Genomic DNA, 27,026 nt, shown 5'->3' with positions numbered 1-27,026 from the left:
GCCTTTTACCCTTATGATGAATTTCTTTCCTAACAAACTATTTTAAGACTGGACTCATCCTCTAAACTGACAGTTTGCAGAATGAATAGTCTAATCTGCTTTATAATTGAACAAGTAAATGTGTAATCCCATTTGAGATCAACTCAACATTCAGCTGAACCTGTTTAGCAAGACTAAACTAAAACTGTTTGTGGTGTAAATTGTGTGAAAGAGGTTTTAGACAGTGTCACAGATTAAATTTGAAATGTTGTTGGTGTTAGCCTGTCCATAAGAAAAAGTGAAGGATTATCAAATGTCTAGTCTAGCACTGTTTGGTTGAGGTCAGACCAAAGTTTGGCTTCAAGTGTGTCATCAGTAACATGAGTTTTAATCAGAGGTTATTTAACTATAGTCCTCTCCCAATGACTGTCCCGTCTGAATCATTGGAAGGAAATGTTTACTTACACACTGTCATCTGATTGCTGACAATTCACTTCCTGTTCTAAATGTAACCAGCAAATTTACCCCAGTGAACAGAGTCAGGAGTTTACATCTCACAAAAAAATCGAAATACACGCGCATGTTTATGCTAGGTTTTTAAATATTTATTCATTACATCATTTTTTTTCATAATTCCCAGGGAAAATGACTGAATGTTTGACTCAAAAAACAACAATAGTTTCCATTGTAGGGTTACAATAGTTTACTACCAATTGAATCCCTTAAAATTTTTGGCCATATGAATGTTACCAGCAGCATCATTGTCATTTTCACAGGAGATGTTGTGACGACTGTCTTTACCGTGCACGTACTGACATCTGCTGGTTAAACCTAGAATTACGTCATGAATTCCGTTTTCATTTTCTCATTTTTTAGATAATAATAATATTTATATCTGAAAACGTATATTTTTAATAAATATAAAAGTCTAGAACATTTTAAAAAATGTTAAAAAATAGCAACTAGTAAAGGTAGAATTGAAATATGAGAAAGGGCGGAGTCTTACCGTCTCTGACCAATAGCCAACTAACAATTTACTTCCGTGTACGTCATTAGCCTCGTGAGAGCGTTATGTTGTTTCAAACTTCTAAGTTGTAAAATCCTTTTATTTGATCGCCCCGATATAAACTATCTATAAAATGCAAGCAATGAGGTAAGAAGGCATTTTGTAAATACTGCTCATGATAATTTAAAGTCTTCTTTATATTTTAAATGTTCTATTGTACGCGTAGTGAAATGTTGCCCAAGACCTGTTGTAGGAAAAGGGTTGTTTATTCGTATAATGATATCATCTAAAATTGAACAAATATTTGAAATTATTATTACATCTTAAGGTTTGACAGCCTCGCTTACAGTACGAACGATTGTTGTGACACGGCGCCAATGGCGACGAACATAAAAGTGTCCCCCATATCACTTTAAGGGTGTTGACAGAGAGCACAAATTCTCAGCATCTACTATTTTTCGAAACACAAACAAATAAAGACAATGTAGATGATTGATGAATGATGATAAAATGATTGACGTCAAGGCATTAAGATCATTCATTTCTATGAGAAATACACACAGAAGGCGCACATCTTGCACGAACATATGACAGCCTGAGAACAGTCGTCATTGTTCATCGTTCTTCGTGACAAAAGAGCAAATCAAAACAGTAGCAAGCTAACAACAAAGGAAAATCCACATTACACAAACGATAATAAAGAGAGTGAAAGAGACGTTATCTTTCAGCTTTGTGAAGATTGATAACATGACAAAATCACATATGCAGGAGTTTGGCGTCTTAAGGCTAAAATACACGACAGGACTTTTGCTCAGATATTGCCCAGAATTTCAGGCTCGACTTGTTGCAGAAAGTCTGTGTCAGTCAACAGATTTGATCAGTTATTGTGTTTATATCTGAAACTTTCAAAAAGTCTGCAAGTATATGATGTCTAGTTTACAAAAATCTGTTCTGAATTTAAAGGTCTTGTAGTGTGTTCCATCCGTTAGAAAAGTGTTCAAGTCAGCTAAAAACTGCTGTGTGTTCTTATACTGAAAACATTTTTTAAGGTCCGTGTAATTTTTTGGATGATCTGTTGACAGAAATGCAATATAAAATAAATAACTATGTCTTCAGAGGTGTAAAAACAGCCTTACGGAATGAAGCGTTATGTTCTTAATAACTTGGAATGAGCTATTTGTGTCTACATACAATGCAGGTCCCCTTACATGGAATTCGCCATGTTGTTTCTACAGTAGCCATTAACAGACAAACTACATAACGCGTTACGTAAATACGTTATCTCCTTCGGCAAAATCACGAAAGTTTCGTTAAAGTGACGAAATCTTCGTCCCGTGTCAGCTCCCGTAGTGCATCGAAGGGTTGGTTGCAATTCACAACCTCCCAACTAGATGCGGCTCAATTTTATACACTGGACCTTTAAGCGAAAAAAATTAAATGGATGTAATTACAACACCTACTATATGTTAAAGTGTCAACCAGATAATGGCTCTGAATTATCGAATGGTTAACCTTCAAGAGGATGTTGACAAAATCACATTTATATTAACACAATATCAGTAAGATGGCATTTTGTAAATACTGCTCATGATAATTTAAAGTCTTCTTTATATTTTAAATGTTCTATTGTACGCGTAGTGAAATGTTGCCCAAGACCTGTTGTAGGAAAAGGGTTGTTTATTCGTATGATGATATCATCTAAAATTGAACAAATGTTTTAAATTATTATTACATCTTAAGGTTTGACAGCCTCGCTTACAGTACGAACGATTGTTGTGACACGGCGCCAATGACCCTCGAATGAATGAAACGTGTTATGTCATATCAAAACAACGACGCCCACAGGAAGTTAAATACAAAAATGAATACCCAATATTCTAATCTTTCTCCTTTTTCAGAAATTATTTTCGTCAGTGGTCATCAGATGTAAGACTCGACGGCAAAACTGTCATAATTACCGGAGCCAATACTGGAATTGGCAAATTTACTGCAATTGACTTGGCAAAACGAGGTTGGCAAAAATGAATCTCCTATGAATTCACTGTGTGTTTTGTTTCAATGTGTGTTTCTGCCTCAACTGTGTGTTTTGGATGTTTTGTGGTCAGGAGCTCGGATCATCATGGCCTGCAGGGATATGGAGAAATCCAATATAGCTCTGAAGGAAGTGGTTGAATCTTCAGGAAACCAGAATGTGTTTGCCAGCAGGCTTGACTTGGCAGATACCAAATCAATCAGAGAATTTGCAGAGAAGGTCAATACTGGTGAGAAGATTCGTTTTAATTTATATGATTAAATATGTCTTGGTTCTTTAGAAACTTTAGGAACATTTAAAATGCTTTTGTGTTCCTGTAGAACCCTAGGGAACACACTTACTGATGAGTGCACTCTAAAAATGTCACCCAAAATGTATTACTGTGGTGTTATTGGATTTTTCTTCTGTAGAAGAGAAACAAGTCAACTTCCTAATCAATAACGCCGGGGTGATGGTATGTCCATACGGGAAAACTGCAGATGGTTTTGAAATGCAAATTGGGGTGAACCACATGGGTAAGTATATGTGATATATACAAATCTATCACCATTTTTGTAAAAATGGCCGTTTAAGTTGTCGATCTTATCCTAGGGCACTTCCTGTTGACACACCTGCTACTGGATTTGATAAAAAGATCAATTCCAGCCAGAATCATTAATGTATCATCTATGGCACATCAATGGGGGACCATCGACCTGGAGGACATCAACAGTGAGAAGAGTTATGATAAAAATAAAGCTTACAGTCAGAGCAAGCTTGCAAACATTCTGTTCACTCGCTCTTTGGCCAAAAGACTAGAAGGTGAGTTTCAACATCTTTAAAATGTAGATTGTGTTGAATGCAAATATAATAAACTCAAGTAAAACTTAATATTTTTATTGCGTTTATACTGGGGAGACAGGGGTAGTAGACACTCTTTTTGATTCTGTAAGATAATTTTTTGTGATCAGACCCATATATGGGATATGTTTTCACAAAAGGCGCCTGTGTGACAACTTGCCCCAGTCTCCACGTATACAGTATTTATTCTGGTTAATGTTTAAAATTATTCTTACAAGCACTGAGGATAAAATAAGGATAAAACGAGAACTGTGTCAAACCGTCTCAGGTTCTGGAGTGACGGCGTATGCTCTTCACCCTGGGGTGGTGCAGACTGAACTTTGGAGGCATTTAAATAAACCTCAACAAGCAGTCATGTGGATGGCTAGACCGTTCACTAAAACATCTATTCAGGGAGCTCAGACGTCCATCTACTGTGCCGTGGCTCCTGAGCTTGAGACAGAAAGCGGCAAATATTACAAGTCAGTATATTCACATCTTGAGTCACATTTTTTCACCATTTCACGCAAGAATTGATTTAAATATTTTATTAGAATCAGTTATTTAATATTTAGCTTTCTGCCATCCTCTACACAGAGACTGTGCGCCTGCAAACTGCTCTCGAGCTGCACTGGATGATGATGTGGCCCAGCGCCTCTGGGAACTCAGCTGTAAGATGCTCAATATTACATGGGAGTGAAAACAAATTTCTGTTTCTTAAAAGTGATATTGTAGTCTACCTCAAACAGCCGTACTCCCCCCAAAAATTGATTAACTAATATTTAATACACAACTGTGTTTGTGTGCAGTGGGTGGGAAAAAAATCTATGATTATTTAAACATGAATTAAACGTGAAATAATGACATTTTTTCATTATGTGCGATTTCAATGAAATGTTGGCCTTGATCGGCTTATTTAATTATAAAACACTACTAAAATATTTGTAATGTAGGAAGTGAATGTCAGATTCAGGGATGTAAAAATGCAGTGTATGTAAATATTTATCATTATTTTTGTAGCCTGATTTTGTAATAAAAAAGGTTTGGGGGTGATCTAATAATTAAATATTTATTGTAGACAAAAGTGATAAAGTTTACATATTTAATATATGTTAAAATAAATCATGTACGTAACAAAGAAGAACCTGTATTTTTTCTTTTGTGAATATGGATAAACTCAGCTCTCACAATGACCCAGTAAATTACAATCTGCTCTGGTTCCCCTTGACCTGATTACAACGACAAGGGCAGCACACACAGTTGCTATGACAACCTCAAGAAGACCTGTCACCATGACAACAGCACACTGTCCATATACTCCAAGGGATGCTGAAAAGGACCTGTAGCACCACCTAGTGGACAACAAGAAATTGAAGTCATTTTCTATCTTGATACTTTTAACTGAGACAAACTATAATTATTTTGCGCATTAAGGTTTTCAAGTAGATATACCCTTTGATACAATCATAAATATAACTTGTGTAAATAAAAGTTCAGTCGTTTGAAGCCCCAATTGTCCCCTAAATCAAAGTTCTGAGACCTGAAGCCACTTTTGTTGGGACAATTAAACAACATGAATGGAGCTCTGTTCATTAATGAACTTGACTGTCATTCTCTTCTCATATCACTCTGTGCTGATGGAGCGAAAAGAGCCAAAACCACGCCGTAAGTAATGTTTCCCACATTTAAGTTTGTAACCTAAACATTACTTAAGCTTTATTTGTAATACGTACCTTTTCTATGAATGTATATTGGTCATTCTTTAATACAGGCTGTGAATTTTAATACATTTAAATAAACTGAACTGCCTGTAACATATATATTATCATGAAAATAAACTTATGCAATAAATATTTGTGCTGCTTATTACATATGTAACTATACAAATAAACAAAAAATATTATTTATATGGTCACATGCAGATTAAATTGCATACAGATAGTTATAAATGCTAATTTGATTCATATTTTATCAAGAGGGTCTGGATATATTTCGTTATTTCAGATAAAATATTAAACCACATGGAAGGCTGCAAGTAACCCTTGTTCTCTGATATTATTGCAGTTTTTGGGCCTTCTATCTAACTGATCCCAACGTTATATTTTGATAAATTTTAAACATATTCAAAGCAGTATCATGTGGATCTGTAGGTACAACATAAGCAGAATGTGTCCAAAAAAAATGTGTTTTCTCCAATTTTACATTACATATATTTTTATCAATTAAAACAATCTTCTTTTTTGTATGGCTTAAAGACGTGTTTGTGCTATCTTCTAAACCTACAACTTAGTTTATTTTTTTATATTGCCAGTACACTGATACACACGAATATATTTAATACTATTGAAGCCATTGTTTATTCATATTTTAACACAATAACTTAAAATAAACTTTACATGTTTCTTATTTGTGGTAACCAATAAACATATATATTAAGTGTGAATCTAGAAACTTGGTTTGAAGAAAGTCACCTGACTGTAGATATAACTTTTTTAATAAGTTGTATTTAATACACAATATAATTTTTTATAGATTTCCTTTTTGCTCCGTACGTCCGTGAGTGGTCGCTCTCGTCTTGATCTCACGCAAAAATGCGTCAGGATATCCAAATACCCCGTATGAATTATGTATTTCAAGCTCTATAAAAACTTCTTTTAACTTCTAAATTTAACTTTATGTAGATACTTTAAGCTTCAGGTTTATTTATATCTGCAAACTTTGCTTTACCTAATCTAATTAATTTGACAGTCTTTTTCCCCCTTAAACTTTATTCTTTCAACTTTTTTCGCTGAACATGGCCGGCTGCACCACAGACTGCGTGGAGAAGCCCATCTCCATCTGCTTCCAGAGGTTCGGCCGCTTCGTGGGAAGCCATCCCTGGTGGTTCTTCATCTCTCCTCTGTTTATCTCTGCCGTGTTAGGCAGTGGATTTTATTTCTTACAGGATCGCGAGGCAAATGACATCGAGGACCAGTTCACACCAGTGAACGGTCCTGCCAAACTGGAGAGGCAGTTCGTGCAGGAGAACTTTCCTCTGAACGACTCTGTGTTCTCCAACCAAAGAGTGTATACGGATGGAGTTTACGCTTCTTTTATTGCCGTCTCAACGTCCTCCAACATCCTCGTGGATTCTGCTTTTCAGGAGATTGTCACTTTGGACAGGAAAGTCAGGGAACTGAATGTGTCCATGGGTCACGAGGTGCTCACTTTTGAGGAGCTTTGCGCACGAAGGTACAAGAAGTGTGTACCCAATAAGATACTCGATATTTATCGATATTACGGGAAAAAGGTGGAAAAGACCGAGCTCACCTTTCCGTTTTTTCGTTTTGGGTTCTCTCACATTTTTCTGGGCTATTCTGTTGGTGGAATAAATGTTAATTCTTCTATTATTAAAAGTGCCAAGTCGGTGCGCCTCTTTTATTTCCTCAAGGATCACAATCGCTCCAGAACAGATTTATGGCTGAACGAATTCCTCAGGGTATTTTCTTCCAATTTATCACTAAACTGCATTAAGGTAGGAATTGTTTTATTCCTTAACTGTCCTTGCTTTGTTTGGTCAATGTGTATTTGAATGACAACTTTGGGACTGTATACTAAAGTTTCATACTTAATGCATTATCAATAACAAGAATAACAATTTAATCTTAATGTTAGTTTATGCAAATATAAGTAAGCAGAAGTTTAGTTAACTAATGTCAATGGGACCTTAGTTAGTCTTGAAAGTTTCTAGAAAGTGATTTTTAATAAGGTGTCACTGTTCAATTTCATGATGTAAATCACAGATGGTGAGATGTTATTGCGTTTTACTCAGGTGACCCACTCCACATCTTTGTCAAGGCAGGTGGAATTTGAAGCAAACACAAAGGATGTTATTCCACTCTTCTCTATCACATATGTCATTGCCATTGCATTCTCCATTCTCTCTTGTTTAAGGTATGAAGGTCTTTTTTACATTTTATAATACTAGCAAAAATAACTCAAATGTTTGTGTGACTGAATTAAAATACATAAAAACGATGATATATTTTGCATATTCAGTATAGTCAACCTTCGCCTAGAATTCATTTGACTTGCCATTTTATCGAGCGTCTTCTTAAACTCATACTCACAACCTGAAATGCTTTTTATAAAGTATTGAAGAAGATAAAATCTGTTCTGCTATTGCTATTCATCTATCTTTCTTAGACAAAATTGTATAGATCTTTGAATAATATGATAGTTTTCTAGTGAAAGCAATTAACATGTTGGTATAACCATATACTCATTTAGTATTATGTGTGAAATACTTTCAAAATTTTTGAGATGAAACGATTTTCAAGATCATAATAAACATTTTAGTCAAGTGACCCTAAACATTTGAATGGTGTTATTTAAATTTTCTTATTTCTATATATGTTTCTACTGTGTATTTCAAACCTTTATCATAAAGAAAAAAGTTTTTTTTTGCAGGTTTGATTGTGTCAGGAACAAAGTATGGGTGGCAACGTTTGGAGTTTTCTCTGCCGGACTAGCTGTTCTTTCCTCTTTTGGGATAATGTTACACATTGGAGTCCCATTTGTCATGACAGTAGCTAATTCACCTTTCTTGATATTGGGTAACATCAATACAACCACATTCTAGTGCACATAATACAATTAATTAGGTTCACAGAGGTAAAACCAATGTGTTTTAACACAGGTATCGGAGTGGACGACATGTTCATCCTCATCTCCTGTTGGCAGCAGACGAACGTGCACGATCGAGTGGAGACCCGCCTGGCGAACACATACAAAGAGGCGGCCATCTCGATCACCATCACCACGCTCACAGATGTCCTCGCCTTCTACATCGGCCTCATGACGCCCTTCCGTTCGGTTCGCTCCTTCTGCTTGTACACCAGCACCTCCATCCTTTTCTGCTACATCTACAGCATCACGTTCTTTGGTGCGTTTCTCGTTCTCAACGGGAGGCGCGAGAACAGAAACAAGCACTGGCTGACTTGCACGAAAGTACTGAAGGAGTGTCCCGTGGGTAAGTCGAAATTGTACGAGCTGTGTTGCGTGGGCGGAGCTTACGACCCACATACCGGCACAGAGGAGGTGCAACCCATGAATCACTTCTTCAAAAAGTACTACGGCCCTTTCCTGACTAAATCGTGGACTAAGGTCTTTGTGATTCTGTTGTACTGCATCTACTTGATTGTTAGCATTTACGGCTGCTTTCAGATTCAGGAGGGGATTGATCTTCGTAATTTGGCGGCCGACGATTCTTACGTAGTGAGGTACTACGATGACGAGAAAGCGTATTTCTCCGAATACGGCCCCAATATCATGGTCGTCATTCGACGAGAATTTCCATATTGGGATGAAAAGTACATGTCAGATCTGGAAACTTGCATTGAAGATTTTAAGAATTTGTCTTTTATCGAAAAGGATATATTTACATCTTGGATTAAATCGTACAAGTACTATGGCCATCACACCAAACTCGATCTGAGTGCGGAGAACGTTTTCAAAGACAATTTAGGAACATTTCTCCGATTTTTTTCAGACTTCAAACAGGATGTCAATTTCACCAACAACTCCATCCATGCCTCTCGGTTCTTCATACAGACGGTAAACATCTCCACAGCCTTGGATGAGATGAACATGTTGAACAAGCTAAGAGAGACAGCACAGAAGTGTCCGGTTCCCTTACTAGTGTACCACCCAGCATTCATCTACCATGACCAGTATGCAGTTATAGTCAGCAACACGATTCAGAACATTGGCGTTACAACAGCCGTGATGTTGATCATCTCTCTCCTGCTCATCCCAAACCCCCTGTGCTCCCTTTGGGTGACTTTTTCAATCGCATCTGTCATCGTTGGGGTCACTGGGTTCATGGCATTGTGGGATGTTCATTTAGACACCATCTCTATGATCATTCTTGTCGTCTGCATTGGTTTTTCTGTGGATTTCTCTGCTCACATATCATACGCCTTTGTCTCCAATAAGAAGCCCAGCGCGAATGAAAAAGCAGTAGAAGCCCTTTTTCATTTAGGTTACCCTATTTTGCAAGGGGCAGTGTCGACTATTCTTGGGGTGGTTGTGTTGTCTGCATCAAAGAATTACATCTTCAGAACATTCTTTAAAATCATGTTCCTGGTGATCTCCTTTGGACTCATCCACGGTTTGACCTTCATCCCAGTTTTCCTGACCTTCTTTGACATGTGTAGCGGCACACCGGCTAAAATCAACAATAAAAATAAAGCAGAGGAAGAGGTCATGAAGAACAGCCATACCAATAATATTCATCCAAAAACTAAAGATGGTGAGATTAAAGAGCTAAACATTCATGACAATCACACTTTTCAACCCAGCGACCATCAGGTTTGTCAAACTCAACCCTGCTCTGCCGTTTGGATGATAACCGGCAATAATGGTCACGTTCAAGATGATCGGATGTGCATGGCGAGCACTGTCCCGATGTTCAGAGTGGACATGCAGACTTATGACGTTCACATGTATACGGCCTCCGATGATAAAAGGTTTCAAGTGAACGGTCACTCCAAACAAGGCTCTGAAGATCAGAATTGTGTTTTTGGAAATAGGAACCACATTCAAGATACACATGTTCCCACTTAGAATTGTTCAATTGTGGACACTTTGTGAAATGTTTACCCTTGATTTTCTATCAAATATGTTTGAATTGACTTTTTGTTTTAAAGGCATAGTTCACTCAAACATTTGAGTTCTTTTATCATTTACACTTATGTCATTTCAAACCTATATGACTTTCTTTCTTCTGCAGAAGTAGAAAGACCAAAAAAAAGACCAAAAGACATTTAACCCCATTGACTTAAATCTATAAAGTCTCAAAAAATGTCTTATTTCTTAAAATATATTTTTTGTTTTACATAAGAGGCATTTACATAAATTACATGAGGGTGAATAAATGATGAAAGAATTTTCGGGTGAACTTTCCCTTTTAGTAATTGATGTAAATCTAAGTCACCATCTATTGGTAAAAAATAAAGCAATGTTATATCCATATTATACAATGTATTGTTTATACACTGTACACTTGTTCCATTTTGGCAGCAGTTATGTGCTTTAAATACTCCTTAAAATATGCTCAATTCTGGCAAATGAAGCTTTTAAAAGCTTTTGCTCATGGATTATGTGCTTTGAGTTACGGGATTGTGTGAACCAATACATTTTTATCACTGATGTAAACAATGTACAAATCTTAGGAGAGTTATCTAAAATATTTAAATGTTTTATTTTGCCGAACATGTGAATATGCTTTAGTTTTGTTTAAAATGTATAATGATAGTTTTTCTTGAATATTGTTTAATTATTAAAGCTAATTGCATATGAAGTAATTATAAAATGTTGTCAGTTTTCCAGTATTTTTATAGATTGTTCACTGTGTCTAGATGCTTAATACTAAACAAACTTTAATCTCAACTGTTGGTTTTATTAGCTTGGTCATTTTTCAATTAACCACAAACATTATGTCCTCATTTGATGAGGTTTACCGTATTTAAAGAGATATACTTCCCGTTTTCCCTCTGAATTTCACATTTCCTCACACAGCTCATGAAAAGAGGAATGTCTGAGTAAGGATTAGCAGAACTAAATTTTAAATTCTTTAAACCAATTTTGTGTGGTCAGTTTTACATTTATAAATGCTGGAAAATCATTGTCTTGTTGCAAATAAGGATTGTCACATTAAACGTTTAATGTTAGATGTTTTAAGTCATTATTGCACCCATTTAACCTTTTTGCTGTAAACGCCACAACGGTTACAAACTCCATCTGCATCCCTTTTTATACTCTTTTAAATAGATGTCAAATTAATATTGCTATCATGGATTCTTTGGTTGTGAAAAAAACAGAAACTGTCAAAGATATATTACACGTAATATACATAGTATGAGAAGAGAAATTAAGCAAATTTAATAATTGTGTAGATACTGTAAGAGACTAAATTGAGTGCACGGCAAAAAAGCATAAATTCATCAAAATGGATGTTTGAAAATTATATTTTATTTTTAGACATTTTACGTCAAGCAAAAATCAAGCACATTCATGTGATTATATATGTACCAATTAAACTTGCAACAATTAAACAACACTGCATTTTCATAAGAGATTTTTCTTAACACAAAACAAGTGTGCTCAAAAATAAATTTGCATATCACATTCATTTTTTTGACAAATTCTCATTTGGGCGCTGTTCAGTACAATACACTGCAAATTTAAATTAAAGCTGCCCTAACTCATGGGGTTTATGCCAATCTTATATTAAACTTAAGTACCTTTAGAGTAGTATTGCATACTTCGTATCTTCAAAGAGTATTAAGTTTGATCACATTCATAAAAGATAGATACAGATTTACGATCGTTTCCGAAAACATACGGCGCGTGCAGGGGGAGGGTTAGGCTCAACCAAAGCACGTGTGCACCCATGTCAACAAAACACAGGCATCAGTTTCACTCACCGCACGTCCGGCTCCATATATCAGTTATATCTCCAAATCCAGCATTATATCCACAGTTTATAAAATATTCAGCACCCAAAAGCAGCGAACAAACAAACACCTGAACTTCGGGAACATATGCTCAGAAATACTACGTAATAAGCCTGACTCGTTTTTTGACAAGTTGACCATATTAAGCATGATAAGACAGCACGTTTAACATTGTAAAGTAGTCAGAATGCATGAAACACCGTTGCAATGCCGCTTTAAGTCATAAAATATTACAGCAGCACATCTACATCACTATCTTCAACATTCCTCTGTTTTATGAGTCCAGTCAGTGAGGACAGTGTACAGTTTGGATCAAGTATAGCAACAAGAGGAATATTCATTCCTGTCTCCTGAAACAAACGATTTTGCACCGTCATGGCTAACATTGAGTCCATTCCTAGTGTCACAAGGGCAGTTTCATCACCAATATCATCAGCATCAACGCCACAGATTTCAGTCAGAATTCTTCGAACAGAGTCAACCACAGATGAGCAAACATCTACCCCGAAACTCTCAAAAATCTCACTTTTCAGTCCTTCCTCAACTAAAGCTGACAGACGAAACTTTAGAGATGCATTCTGGGAAAGGACGTGGTTCTTCAGGTTCCTGAAATTGAACTTGCAGATCACCTGCTGGATGTTGTTGGCTATCAGGCATTGTTCGAGTGCTTCATGGATCTCTGAAACACTCATGGTTATCAGTCCTTTTGTTTCCAGGAATTGTTGAAAATGGTCTTTGTTCTCAAGCAGCCCCAGTCTAAGGGGACCCCAATTTATGGACTGTCCTGCAAGTCCGACGTTACGTCGGTAGTGACAAAAAGTGTCAAGGAAAGAATTAGCAGCAGCGTAATTAGCTTGCGCAGCATTTCCAATGAAGGAGGAGATTGAGGAATAGCACACAAAATAATCGAGTGTTGAGCTGTGTAGAGTTGCGTGGTGAAGGTTGATTGCACCACAGACTTTGGGTTGCAGGACTTTGTGAAAAAGAGACCTATCAAGTGTTTCTAGTAACCCATCATGAAGCACAGCAGCGCTGTGAAACACCCCTCTGATTGGACAAGAGGAGAAATGTTGTCCAATCACTGCGATGGCTTTTGTAACCTGGTCTGATAGAGAAACATCACATTGAAGATTGAGAATTCTTACCCCGTATCTTCGCTGGAGAGCACTTATGTCCTCACGTATCTTTTCAGACGGTGTGCTTCGTGAGAGTGTGACTATAGATCCTCCACCCCTATGGGCAATAAACTTAACCGTTTCAAAACCCAAACCAGAGAGACCACCTGAAACTACATACACGCCTCCTTTTGAAAACATCTGCTTGATTCTTGGAAGCAAAGGGATGACTGACATATTGCTTGTATAATCATCACCACCTAAAGTTAGCAAGTTCAGAGTTTTTGCATTAAAGTAGGACTCAGAATGCTGTGTAGACATATTTTCAGAGGATACTCTCTGAAAAGTGCTGTTTTGTATTGATGGCCATACCTTATGCAAATGCATTCCCTTTAACCATTTCTGTATAAGAGCTCCATGTGCCTTAAGACGTGACTTCTGGAAGATTTTAGACATCTCAAGAGTCTGTATGCAAGTTGTCTCGCTGTTCTGAATTACATCCAATGAAGAGCACCATGGCTGCCTATGGTCACAAACTACTACAATGCTATCTAAATTGGAAACTCTGGAGATCTCTGTCAATTGTGAGTGATCGTATGGGGGGAGAATGACCAAAAGATTACACTTCTTTGCATTTTGGGCTAATTCAGCCTCAACAATCCAGCCTGATTTATTTGCTATGAGTTTCAATATCTTGACCAGAGCCGAGTCATTAACAGTGGACAAGATGCACAACCTTTTCGGTTGCTTGATCTTCGGTATTGAACAGTGCATGATCTCCCAGATCAAGATGAAGTATGAGACACATGGAACATCTTTAAGAAAAGGTAGCCTTTTTACCTTAAAACAAACAGCTTCTGGAAGGACAACTTTGGAAGAAGCTTTAGCGGGGTAACAACAGACGACATGATCTCCAACTTTAAGTTTGCTGACGTCCTTTCCGACAGCAGTAACCCTTCCGCTGAAATCAAGTGCCAGTAGACTTTGGTTATGACGTGTGTGCTTGTTCCAGTACATTGTCCTACCAAAGCTTAGTTCTGAGGAACTAACTGGAAAATAGTCAGATGAATGCACACATATTTTGTGGAGCCGAACCTCAATGCACCTTCTCTCAATAGGTCCAACTGAACTGTCTAAAGGCAAAGCGGACAAGCCTGTTACTTTGTAAGGTTCGGCGGTTTGCAAAGTAAACTCCTGTAACCGTAAAGGTTTTGATTCGGCCTCTGCTCTCTGAACTTTGGAGATGGGAGTTTGTGTTATCATACTGGTGTAAACCTTCCCTTTGTTAATGAAGACCTCTGGGCACTCATAGCTTTTGTTTGAATTAAGTACATGAGCTAACGCTGCTATGTCTTCTCTTGATGCTGATGACAGATCAATTAACTGGAAAGAAATGTCTGAAAGCTCAGTAGCACAAGCTCTTGTCATGCCTGAAAACACAAAGCCTGGATTTATATCATCAACTGTCCCTTCTGCACATCTGTATGTTATGACACGGATGGAGCAAGCATGTCTGAACCTTCTCAAAGACAAAACAACCTGACGGTAAAGCTCACAGTTATCTGACAAGTTCTCTAGAATGGCCTGTGTCTTGAAGTTCTGACTCTGAATGCCCCAAAGAAATAGGATCTCATTAAGATCAGGGTCTGCTGTACTTAAAAGAGACTGCACGTTGGGTACTTCTAAGCCTGAGGTTTCTGTTAAATCAGGTGGGGGGACAAATACTGATTTTGGGTGCAAGCATGACCTCAATCCTTTGGCTATCCCCAAAGTGTCCTCAAAAACCAAAGCTTTGATTTTAGTGGAATAACCACCCTCGGTGTCAATCGCGATCCTTTGGTTATGATAGAAACACGATTTGCTGATATGTGCATGCTTTTCCAGAAAATTAATTCTGACCTCTTTTAGCTCGATCAACACGTGTCCATCTTTGTCAGTGAAACAACCGCAAACCTCAAAGTAGTCTGACATGTCTTTGGTCTGTCTCATATAAATAAACATATCTTTATGTGGAGGTGCAGATATAACCATACTACCAATTGCAGAAGGAAATCCAGGTCTGCTAGTGCTTGAGGCTGATGGTAAAACTGAGGACATTTGCAAAAAGCAATCCAAGACCACTGGATGCAAGCAGTACTCATAGAGATGGTTGAGTAAATCCTCTGGAATTCTAATGCAGGTAACTGCCTCCTTGAATTCTTGCCCATAATGAACATCACCAAGCTGTCTGAATGTAGGTCCATACTCGAATCCTACTTCATTGAGAGTGTTGTATACATCACTGCTTTTAATTACCGATGGGCATCTCTTTAACACTGTGTTAAGGTCAATGGTTCGCTGTTCTATGATGGCTGGTCCCCCTGCGTGGATAATATTACCTGATGCATGCACAGTGTTTCTGGACTGTATCTGAAATGAGGTTTTGTCTGTGGCTGTCTCAAGCATTAAGGTAAGAGGAGGACAGTTCTTGGTTAGAACGAACAAACTTTGAAAATTGATGGAGAGCTGTATTGAGGACAAAGGCACTTTTGGGAAAGCAGTTTCCATTACAGATGCAAAAGCCAATTCAACATATAAAGCACCTGGGGCGATTACTATACCATTGCTTTTGTGTTCCCAAAGGTAGAAGGTGGTACCTGCTGACAGGTTGCACTTGACCACTTTGCTGTCATGTTTGCTTGGTCTTATCAGTGGATGTGGACAGTGTGAGATTGTCTCACTACCCCTTCTTACGTCCTCAAAATACACCTCATTCTTTTGACACTCAAATTGGTATCTTGGGAAATTAATGGGATGTGTTTCAAACCCTTTGTATAACTGGTTCCAGTCCACATCGCTTCCCAGCTCAAACAGTTTTGATACAGCATAGAGCATTGTCTCGTGATCTTTATCTGGCTGCACCGAAGGGAGAACTGTAGTGTCATTACCCAGGATCTCTATAATGTTCCTCTGGAGAGCCCGTCTTGGACCGATTTCTACAAAGACTGTGTTGGTCTCGTTTTTGGAAACTGATTTGATCGCTTCTTCAAATACAACTGGCTTTCGGATGTTTCTCGCCCAGTATTCACCTGTTACAAAGTCCTCTTGATGACACATCTCTCCTGTTACTGTGGAAACCAATTCACACTCCATTTTATTTGGGGTCAAATATCCAATACTGTCTTTGATCTGGCCAAGTATAGGATCCATCATATGACTATGGTAGGCAGCAGGAACATCTAAGACATGAAGGAATAAGTTCTTGCTCTTGAATGAAAACTGAATCTTTTGGTGCATGTGGTCGATAGCTTCTTTGTCACCAGACAGAACACACGACATAGGACTGTTCACAGCCGCAAGACAAATCTTCCCTGTATACGCAGGCAGGATTTTCACAACATCTGTGGTGGCTAGGTTACCAACGACAAGCATCTTTCCACCTGTCACTTTGCTCTGCAGAGCGCTGCGATAGTAGATGACCTTCACTGCATCCTGAAGAGAAAGCAGACCAGAGCAATGGGCTGCGGCAACCTCTCCCACAGAGTGTCCAACAACAACATCTGGTTTGATGCCCCAGTGCTTAAAAAGGTGAACAGTGGCAACCTGGATTGCAAAAAGAAGCGGCTGAACAACATCTGGTTTTGAGAAATCTTCGTTGTCATAGTTTTTTGCGATTTTTTGCAAAATACTAGTGCATCGGAACTTGTTAAAATGGTTTTCCACTTCTTTGACTTTTTCCCTAAAGATAGGTTCCTCTTTCAGTAGCTGCGTACACATTCCTCTGTAGGTTACACCATTCCCACAAAATACAAATGCTAACTTCAGGTCTTGCTTTGTTTGCGCTAACTTCTTGTTCCTGATGGATCCAAGTAAAGATTTTAACTCTGACAGCGACGTTGCAGCAAAAACCTTCCTAAATTTGTGTCTCTTGTGGCTTCTTCTGCAAGCAGTTGTATAACCGAGAGCTTGTAGATCCACTGTGTCATCAACTGAAATCCTCTGGAAGGTGTCATCTATGCACATTTGAAGAGATTTTTCTGTAGCTGCAGACAACGGAAACAGTTTTAGAGGCTGAAAAGTGTGGATGTCAGAGACTGTCGAAGTCACATACTCTTGGATAATTGCGTGAGCATTGGTGCCACCAAACCCAAAACTATTTAATCCAGCCATCCTTATCCTGGAGCCATAATAAGGCCATTTCTCCGATCTGGTGGGGATTTTAAGGTTGAGAGCATTAGTGTCAATGCTGGAATAATCAGGTGAGTAGAATACAGAGGGGACGATGGTTTCATGCTTCATCATCAACAGAATCTTTATGAGTCCTGCCACACCAGCTGCAGATTCTGTATGCCCAATGTTACTCTTGACGGAGCCAATACAAACAGGCCCTGAGCTTGAAGGTCTTGCTTTGGCAATGATGTTTGAGATACTCGTGGCCTCAACTGGATCCCCTACTGGGGTCCCGGTTCCATGAGCTTCTATGTATTGGACATTTGCAAGGTAATTCTCAGAGGAGTAGATCATGCTCAGTAGAGCCTCCTGCTGGCTCATCGAGGGTTTTGTGATTGGTGTAACAGTGTGGCCATCTTGGTTAACTGCAGTCTTGGTGACAATGCCCCAGATGTGATCGAAATCCTCAAGTGCCTGAAAGCAAACACATTTTGTACCACCTTAGTTTTAAGAAAAACTGACAGCACACATTTAGAGATATAACTAAAATGAATAGAATGGAAATTACAGAAAATGTCAATATCTACCTTTTTCAAAGGTTTTAGAAGGACTATACCACATCCCTCCCCTCTGCCATAGCCGTCTGCTGTGCGGCAAAATGGTTTGCTCGTGCCATCAGGTGAGATCATCTTTGCTTTGCTGAGGGCCACAAAGACTCGAGGCTCAAGGATACAGCTCACTCCTCCACACAAAGCCATCTCACAGTCTCCTGGAGATGAGGAACAAGATGGCTACCACTTTAATATATAGTATTACACAGCTGCTGAGGTCTCGAACCACTGTGAAATTATAACATGTTTATATGTCAATACTTTAGGGGACATTATATTCCGTGTTACCTTGTCTGATGCCTTGACATGCCGAATGAAGAGCCACTAGGGATGAAGAACATGCACTGTCAATGGCAAAAGAGGGTCCGGTCAGGTTGAAAGTGTAAGAGATTCTGTTGGCAGCAATACTCATGGCTGTTCCTGTGCCATTGTAGTGGGTTATAGTGCTAGGACTGTTGTTCAAAAGCGTCTCATAATCCCTGTTCATAAGTCCTGAAAACAAACACAACACATTGTTTCAATATGGAAAAAGCAGCAGATTTTGCAATGACATTTGTTGGTTTGTTTATATTACCAATGTAAACTCCTGTTCTGGTTCCGCTCACTTTTTCCAAGGGCATCCCAGCATCCTCTAAAGCTCGGTACGCACACTGCAGCAACAGTTTTTGCTGAGGGTCCATGTAATTCGCTTCATCCTCATTGATGCCAAAGAACTTGTGATCAAATTCATTAAATCTGTAAAACAGTATGCAAACTCATTCGTTAATGGTTATTTTATTTAAGAATGACAAACATTATATTTCTCAAATGCTTTGTGATGAACTGATTCTTACCCTTCGATGAGAGCAGCTTTGGTTGTTTGTGTTTTTCCTGGTTTGCTCTCATCAGGATGAAACCAATCAGACTTTTTAAATCTCGTATCTGGGATATCCACGACGCAGTTCCTTCCCTCCACAAGAACTTTCCAGAAATTGTCAACACTTTCACCTGTGAAGGCAAAAAAGTCTTGTACACGTACACATCATATTTATAAAAATATGTACGAATTAAAAAAAAATTATACTATACCTCCTGGGAAATTACATCCAATGCCAATGACTGCAATGTCTTCATCCATTTTATCAATTTCTTTCAATAATAATTTTAAAGAAACTCTTCACAAAAAGTTAGAACAACAGATGAGATCCAGTAAAGCATCTGTGAGCTCTGGTCTGCTCATGGTTGGGTCTATTCTGAGTTCTCCAAAGTTCTCCAAAGGTGTTTTTAAAGCCTTTCATGGCTGAAAACCAATGAGAACAATTTCTTTAAAACAAAAGGTCTTTAGATGCAGTTCTTCCTCTGAGAGTAACCAGTAATTGAAGTGGTTTGAAACAAAAGTCTGTAATTGAGGGCTTGAGTAGAGATGCACAAACACTGACTGCAATTTCCTTCCCTGGATACAACAAAGCTTTGTCTCAGAGCTAAATTCATGATTGACTTCAATTGGCATCCCTGAAGGCGTATAGTAAAAGAGTGAGCACCCTGAATCGGAGTGTGTTCAGACCATCAATTAGAAACAGGATAAGTGATGGTTATCTCAGTTTACTTTGTGTTCCTGATACCCACGATTTTTAGACCGAAGCACATCTTTAGAGTCTTTAAAAAGGGACACGCTTAATTATACCACATACATTTCAGTGTCTGCGTTAGATATCTTACATCCAGCAATAAAGCACAAGTGATTTTTGAATAAGGATTATTTATTTGTAGTTTATTCCAATTCAATTTTGATTGGGTGGAACAAAATTTGAAAAGTAACAAACAAACACACACATATATAGTGTGTGTATATATCTCAGCTACAATTTTTAAAGGATTTCCAAATAAATAACTTAGGAAAAACATACAGTTCTGTGTATAGCCTATGGCTCATTTTCTTACATAAAGATAATTTTTCTATATCTGTAGATCTGAAAAAGTAAACTTGCATTCTGCGGTCACGTTCAAAATGCTTGTGTGTAAAGTTGCACTGAATGTTCTGTGCTTTGGTGTTTGGTTTAAAAATGTACCACTTTTATGTGTTAAATTGCTTTATTCCATGAACAAGTGTATCCCAATAAATAAAAAAAGGGTGAACAGGTGAACCTTTTTGAAAATCATAAAGTGCGATTTTATAATTAAGTGTCAAATGTTTGAGCGTTTACCACCTTAGAGGAAATCACTGCTCAGATATGAATACTGTTAGCTTCAATCTACCATATCAAATTAATGTAAATGATGAAAATCCTTTACGCCAATAAGTTGGCTAAAGGTTAAATGACAATATTTTATTAAAAATTCACTTTAATCTTCTAAGATGACTTTACAAACAAGTATGACAGTGTCCTTTAATGTTTCCAAGATTTCATCATCTGAGTGTTTTTCCCTCAAGGATCATCTGGATTTCTTTAGCATCTAGAGTCTCATACGTCAGGAGAGCATCAGCCAGCAGCTTGTGTTCTTTGCTGTAGATCTTAAGTAGCTTTGTTGCTCTTTCATATGCATCCTGACAGAGAAAACAGGAAACCTTATTGTCACAATATTTGTCAATATTACTGCAACACTACAAGTGGAGCGTAACACACACCTGCAACAGTAACCTGACTTCCTCTTCCACAGCAGCCCGCGTCTCTGGACTGTAGTTTGTAAGGTCACTGTAGGTCATCACCCCCAGCTGTCCAAAGCAAAAAGAGAAGAGTGAACTTCAGATACATATAATCAGCAAAGGTTTCATGTTGCAAAAAAAGAAGAGGGGTGAGTGAGTTATGAATGATCCAGCATGTGCAGTGTTAATTTTTCAAGAGGTTAAGTATGAAGCTGGAGAAGGGATTAGGATGAAACCCAGATTTAAGTCTGGAATGTGAGAGCTCACACAACATTTTTATGGGTTTCAACACATGGAAGGACTCAAACAAACTGCATGGCATGTTACAAAGATCAACCTTTTCAAAATCTAAATTGTATTTTTTCTTTAATATTCTCTGTGTGAAAATGTATACCTGCTTTGCAATGAACGTGCTATAAAAAAGTTAATTGAATATTATAGTTATTATTATTAGTTAATATTATATTATATTATTTACATCATCACATAAAAGGACAATGAATCACATCCTTGATTCTCAATACAAAAAAAATCTAATTAGTATAAAATGTCACAAAACCAAAAAGTGCAAAAATAACAATGGTTAAATATTTAAATTCATGCAAAACATGCTTTAAAACATTACGGAAAATATAATTTCCTGTTTTTTTCTGATTTTGGAATAAACCATAACCCAGGAATGTTTCTTGATAGATTTCATCTTCATTAAGAACCGATGACTATTCAAGATTAACTCAATTTATCAAATAAACATTTAATCTTTGTAGAGTGGGTATATTCCAGATGCTGCTGTTGTACCTTATCACTCATGCCGAACCGTGTCACCATCATCTGTGCTATTTTAGTGGCTCCATCAAAATCACTTGATGCTCCTATATGAGAAAAAAACGTTTGTGTTATCAACACTATCAAGAAATCAAAGTATCAGTTGGAAATAAATCTCACCAGTTGTAATATTGTCATTTCCAAAGATCAGTTCCTCAGCGACTCTGCCGCCCATGCTGACATCCATCTGAGCCTTCAGCTGAGCCCGAGTCTCTCTCCAGCGATCATTCTCTGGAAGAAATGACACCTGAGAAAGAGCACAGGAAACACCATGATAGGTTTATCTTGTAAGGATCTAGTTGCATTTTTCTTAACATAAATGCACATTGTTGCGAACTCAGAATAGCACTTAAGTCCAATGCAAATGAAAGTGAAAGCTTGTGATGTAAGAAATGTATCATCGAAGGTCAACTTCTAAATTGTAAATAACGGAAATACCTTTCAGACAACCAGTTCTCTGAAAAAACGCCCCGGAGACCAGTAACTTACATGTCCGAGAGAAGGCCCGCGTGGCATGATGGTGGCTTTGTTGATGGGCATGGCGTGTTTGGTGTAATAAGCCACAATAGCGTGTCCTGACTCGTGATAGGCTGTAATCTGCTTGTTCTTCTGATCTATCTCCACACTCCTGCGCTCCGGGCCTGCGCAGACAGAGGTAAAACCGTCAGAAATGTCACTTAACACCAATAATCTCTATCACATGATACAGAGAAAGAGCCGCGCCCCTCCCTTCTGCCCTCACCCATGAGGATCTTATCCTTTGCAAACTCCAGCTCCTTCATGGTCACATGCTTCTTCCCATCTACCGCTGCTTTCAATGCAGCCTGGTTTACCAGGTTCTCCAGTTCTGCTCCAGAAAATCCAACGGTTCCTCTTGCAATGATCTCAGGATCTAGAGCTAGACAACACACAAGCACAAAATTTACTGGATTACCATTAAGTAACATCACACACAGTTTGCATCTCTTTGCATGCATTCAACACTGCTACTTTTTCTTGGCACGAGCTTTGCGTTAGACGACCTGTAAAAAAGACCTCATGACTTTCATAGAGCTGTTTTTGATGCAGAAGCACATCTCGTGTTAACACTCCTCAACGCATCTAATGGGGTCCCGGGAACCCAAAAGCTATCCAATTACGCAGTGCTTCCTACAAACATTAGTTGATTTTTAAAAAATTTAGCTTTGCACACCCTTCAAAATCCTTCTTACCTGAATCAACTGTAATTTTTTTCAGATACCACTGCAGGATCTCAGTGCGGCCCCTCACGTCAGGTATGGGGACTGTGACCTGCATGTCAAACCTGCCTGGTCTGACTAAAGCACTGAAACACACAGGCGCTGGTTATAACATGAATATTAATATTGAGTCTTTGCATCGATTATCATTGAATTGCTTCATGTATGCAAACGAGCAATAAACAGATGGAAGATACCCACTTGTCCAAAGCTTCGGCAAAGTTTGTAGCACCAATCACAATGACCCCTTCATTTGGTTTGAACCTGAAATTAAAAAGAGAAATGAGAACCATGTCAATCATTTCAAACAGACGATCGGTCTATACGAAGTAAACAAACACAGACTGACCCGTCCATCTCGGCCAGCAGCTGGTTGACGGTCTGTCGTGAAAACGGGTGCATTGGAGAATCTATTCGCTTTCCACCGACACTGTCTAGCTCATCAATAAAAACCACACATGGAGCAGACGCTTTGGCCTCCTCTGTGAGGAAAAACAAGCAAAATAAAAGTTTACAACGAATACAGTTTTCACTCTTTAATTCTAAGAGATTCAAATACTTACTGAAGAGGTTCCTAATGCGGCTCGCTCCGACTCCCACGAACATTTCGTCAAATTCAGAACCTGAAGCGTAGTAAAAGGGCACGTCTGCTTCCCCTGCAACAGCTTTGGCCAAAAGTGTCTTTCCTGTTCCTGGAGGTCCCACCAGCAGGATGCCTTAAGACAGGTACATACTTCATGGACCCAAACTACAAACCCAAAATGAAAAACGAAAAAAAAAGCAGGGGAGAATCTCACCTTTGGGAAGTTTCCCACCAAGCACTGTGAATTTCTGGGGATTTCGCAAAAATTCGACAACATCCTGAAGTTCCTTTTTGGCTTCATCTACACCTTTCACGTGTTCAAAGGTGACATTCTTCATTTGAACGGGATCCATGGCTGAATCCAGCCGAGACGTGGTGCGGAAACCAACTGTCATTGCGTATCAATACAACAAACCATGAATAAATAGAAAAATGTTCAACATTCTAATATCTGTTGAAGACACTTCTAATATCACCCAGTTTAATTTCAATGTAATAATAAAATTGGTTGCAAATAACTGCAACTTATTAGTTAAAACATCTAATTTTACAGAACAAAATTTTTGCATACATAAAATGTCTGTCATTTAAATATTAAAAGAAAGAAATTACACTGAAAGATATAAAGAACAAACCAGCATCAGAAAACGACCCTTTGCCAGAAAAGAAAGGACTTCTGGATAGTCCATACAGACTAGCCAACAACAAAACGAATAGGACCAGACGTGTCCTCCTTACAACGTCTGTAGGGGGAAAAAAAGAGCACAAGAAAGACATTTGTAGATCGAAACCATTTATGATTGTCAATGTGTAATGTATAAAAATCAACAGGAGCTTCAAATAAGATCAAAAGCATCACCTTGAGTTCTCTGTGTCAGCGCTTGAGCTTTCATGAAGCCTTCTGTAAAGCCGGTCTTAAAAGCGTCCTGATGAGCCTCTGGCAGGTTCTTGTTTCTCATTATCTGATCAAGACTTTCAACGTTTTGCCTGTCTTTGGTAAGGAGACCCTGAAGGACACAAGAAGAGGACCAACAAGAAGAGCGAGAGCAGGGGAAGAATTAACAATTGTCGAAAATACACCTAAATTAAGCATTTTGCGCCCTGAGAGAAGCACTTTGTTATTAAACGTGTGAACAAAAATGTGATTCACTAACCTTCATGAAGACTGGAGTATAATTTTCTGATTCTATTGGATCTTCAGACTGCTGATGTCTGGTCTTGGTTCTCATTATCTTGAAACCTCTGTTTTGGACCCAGACTAAACAGGACAACATACAGTTACACAAATACCATTTGTAACTATAATGAGAGTGTATTTCAGAAATCCTTCATGTTGTTTAAGCATGTAGGTAAAGATTCACTGCATTACACTGCAGATGGTGCAAATCTGCGCAGACGGCGTGAAGAGGGCTGGAGCTTTGCCTGTGAAACACTGAAGAGCCAAAGAGTCCAGTTTGTTTGTGAGGGAACCCTATGATACCAAATGAAAGAAGACAAAAAATTACATTCCCAAAAATGTGGGAAAGGTTGTTACATTTAATATTGTGCAAAAACAAACAGGCCAACTCCACAGGGATCAAACACGTACCCTTGGGACACCTTCCAGATACGCAACGTGTTCAAACATACGGATTCCATAACAAGCATTACATCATTACGTGATGTTCTAAGTACTCTCACCATGTTTATTTTGGAAGAAGGAGGGTGCGGAAACATGAGATGTTGTCCATGCCGTGTAGGTCTGAACAGCGCTTCGGAGAGTCTTCTCCTCCAGATCTAAAGATGGCATCAGTCTTCTTAGAACATCATGTACGTGACTAGACCTCAGCTTTGATAGACACAGATCCTCCAGGTTCACTTTAGGCTGTAAAAACACATTGTTTTTTTTCAGAAATCAAGCTTAGACAAGCTGTGTGTTCTGTCTGCGATGCAAGCATGAACTCTGTACACGTTTCCGTCACAGTTGTACCTCATTGTGAAGTAGGTCATGTTCAGATGGAAGATCTCTCTGTAAACTTTGAACTGACGTGCTGATGGCAGAATTGGCTGAGCTCTTCAAGTACTGGATCACATTGATAAGATGGGTCAAAGGCACTGTTCCCTAAAATAGAACAGAAAGAACCGGTTTTTGGTCACATTGCATAAACTAGCGTAGAAAAATAATTGTATTGCCAATTCGGAGTTATCTGAGACACAATAACTGATTAAGATCTTTTTATATCCTTTCCTGCAGGACAGTTATGTCACAGCTAACATACTGACACACAACTCAAACATACACACACAATAAATACACTGTCTTCTTACACAACTACTTTTGATGAATAAACAAAATTAAGTATTAATATAACAATGTCACAGCAACCCTGAGGGTCAACACTTCACAAGTTCAGCTAACAATATCTAGGTCTAATCTGTATATAAATACTATATAGTATATTAAGACTGAATATGTGATAAACGTCAATCTGTCAACAACAATGATAGCATCAATAACAAATCTACATATTAGCTAAATCCAATGGTTGGATGTAATAACTAGATCTGATGATGTAATCTTCTGAACAAGTGTCAGAATCTGTCAGGAACATTAAATAATACTTAATAACAACAAATGCTTTGTTATTGCAACTACTTTACGTTATAAAAACAAAGAAACTTGATGACTAATTTCCATGCCGCCATTCAGGTTTATTAAAAATGGTTGGAAAGTAAGTGTTTAACACGACTTATTGCATTCATACCTGGGACTGAAAGGTTGTAGGTAGAGAAAACATAATTTCCCTTGAGTTCTGGATGAGAGATTTCTTTCTCTTGTCAGATCCGCTGCCAGTGTTATGTTTTCGGTTTTTGTTTAGCGGTGTTGTTAATATAACCGGTTTCTCCACGCCTTCTTTTATTGAAGGGCATGAAGCGTTGTTTAAATCACCGAACTAATCACTGTTACGTACTAGCCTTCACTTATTCGGTGGATATTCAAATCCCCAATTAGTTCTCGTTACTGCCGCCTCCTGGACAAAAGGCGAAGAGCGATCGGGCTAGTTTGCCAGAAGTACAATAAATGCATCAGGAAAATATTTTGGATACATTCTATGAACAGCTCTTGGCCAAAATGCGTGAGAATAGAAGAATTCAAACTAAAAAAAGCACATTTTAAATGTAAATTGTATTGTACGTTTGATCAAAATCGTGGCTTTTCATTAGCAAAGCAAAATAAATGTAAATTCCATCGGGGTCTCATTGGCACCCTCTAGTCACAACATCTTTGCACGACGAAAAGGCATACCACTATGTACTTTATTATTATATTTTTTATAATCCCCCCGTTTGGAGAAATTAGCAGTTTGATGATAAATGGTATGCTTTAGTGTGAAAATATTCAGCGCTGAATCGGTTTGAGACTAGACTCAGCTTTACTTCCGGGTTAAGTTATGTGAAATATGTAACGGGCCAGAAAATGAACCCATGTAGTATTCTACGTCAAAATTAAACCATTTGAATCACAATACAGTGGCAGTACGTAACTAACTTTATTTTTTTTACAAATA

At 38.2% G+C, this 27,026-nt stretch overlaps 4 protein-coding genes across 4 annotated transcripts; 2 read left to right on the top strand and 2 right to left on the bottom strand.

The window, feature by feature from the left end:
• The first annotated feature begins 1,012 nt into the window (after window positions 1-1,012).
• On the top strand, window positions 1,013-4,978 carry rdh12l (retinol dehydrogenase 12, like). Its single transcript, XM_056738188.1, has 7 exons — window positions 1,013-1,132; window positions 2,884-2,996; window positions 3,091-3,246; window positions 3,428-3,532; window positions 3,609-3,818; window positions 4,126-4,318; window positions 4,434-4,978. The coding sequence occupies exons 1-7, from the start codon at window positions 1,119-1,121 to the stop codon at window positions 4,534-4,536; spliced, it is 894 nt and encodes a 297-aa protein (XP_056594166.1). The 5' UTR covers window positions 1,013-1,118; the 3' UTR covers window positions 4,537-4,978.
• A 417-nt stretch (window positions 4,979-5,395) lies between these two features.
• On the top strand, window positions 5,396-10,469 carry ptchd3a (patched domain containing 3a). Its single transcript, XM_056738187.1, is given in 5 exon segments — window positions 5,396-5,501; window positions 6,650-7,350; window positions 7,648-7,769; window positions 8,286-8,431; window positions 8,515-10,469. Coding segments are annotated over 5 exon segments (3,012 nt in total). The 5' UTR covers window positions 5,396-5,413.
• A 2,095-nt stretch (window positions 10,470-12,564) lies between these two features.
• Window positions 12,565-19,329, bottom strand: pks1 (polyketide synthase 1). The gene is made up of 6 exons (XM_056737621.1): window positions 19,278-19,329; window positions 19,043-19,196; window positions 18,784-18,944; window positions 18,498-18,701; window positions 18,186-18,367; window positions 12,565-18,072 (listed from the first exon to the last, which is right to left on the bottom strand). Exons 1-6 carry the CDS (start codon window positions 19,324-19,326, stop codon window positions 12,565-12,567), a joined length of 6,258 nt encoding a protein of 2,085 aa, XP_056593599.1. The 5' UTR covers window positions 19,327-19,329.
• A 608-nt stretch (window positions 19,330-19,937) lies between these two features.
• On the bottom strand, window positions 19,938-26,534 carry yme1l1a (YME1-like 1a). The gene is made up of 18 exons (XM_056738747.1): window positions 26,223-26,534; window positions 25,448-25,579; window positions 25,159-25,342; window positions 24,848-24,949; window positions 24,633-24,736; window positions 24,338-24,485; window positions 24,114-24,221; window positions 23,693-23,866; window positions 23,459-23,611; window positions 23,245-23,377; window positions 23,097-23,159; window positions 22,869-22,981; window positions 22,400-22,555; window positions 22,147-22,298; window positions 21,778-21,904; window positions 21,631-21,704; window positions 20,815-20,901; window positions 19,938-20,733 (listed from the first exon to the last, which is right to left on the bottom strand). The coding sequence occupies exons 1-18, from the start codon at window positions 26,253-26,255 to the stop codon at window positions 20,596-20,598; spliced, it is 2,181 nt and encodes a 726-aa protein (XP_056594725.1). The 5' UTR covers window positions 26,256-26,534; the 3' UTR covers window positions 19,938-20,595.
• Between the last annotated feature and the right edge of the window lie 492 nt (window positions 26,535-27,026).

This window comes from Triplophysa dalaica, chromosome 23 (genome assembly GCF_015846415.1).
Source record: "Triplophysa dalaica isolate WHDGS20190420 chromosome 23, ASM1584641v1, whole genome shotgun sequence".
In the NCBI taxonomy this organism is placed as follows: Eukaryota; Metazoa; Chordata; class Actinopteri; order Cypriniformes; family Nemacheilidae; genus Triplophysa; species Triplophysa dalaica.
This window is presented reverse-complemented; position numbering and strand designations above follow the sequence as displayed.

Coding starts and splice junctions, on each gene's coding strand:
- yme1l1a (XM_056738747.1), bottom strand. CDS start 26,255: ATGTTTTCTCTACCTACAACCTTTCAGTCCCAG. Junction 24,222..24,337: donor GCTGACACAGAGAACTCAAG/GTGATGCTTTTG, acceptor TTCCCCCTACAG/ACGTTGTAAGGAGGACACGT. Junction 20,734..20,814: donor AAGTCAGGTTACTGTTGCAG/GTGTGTGTTACG, acceptor TTTCTCTGTCAG/GATGCATATGAAAGAGCAAC.
- pks1 (XM_056737621.1), bottom strand. CDS start 19,326: ATGGATGAAGACATTGCAGTCATTGGCATTGGATGTAATTTCCCAGGA. Junction 18,702..18,783: donor CAGAACAGGAGTTTACATTG/GTAATATAAACA, acceptor GTTTGTTTTCAG/GACTTATGAACAGGGATTAT. Junction 18,368..18,497: donor ATGTCAAGGCATCAGACAAG/GTAACACGGAAT, acceptor CCTCATCTCCAG/GAGACTGTGAGATGGCTTTG.
- rdh12l (XM_056738188.1), top strand. Junction 2,997..3,090: donor AATTGACTTGGCAAAACGAG/GTTGGCAAAAAT, acceptor TTTTGTGGTCAG/GAGCTCGGATCATCATGGCC. Junction 3,533..3,608: donor AATTGGGGTGAACCACATGG/GTAAGTATATGT, acceptor ATCTTATCCTAG/GGCACTTCCTGTTGACACAC.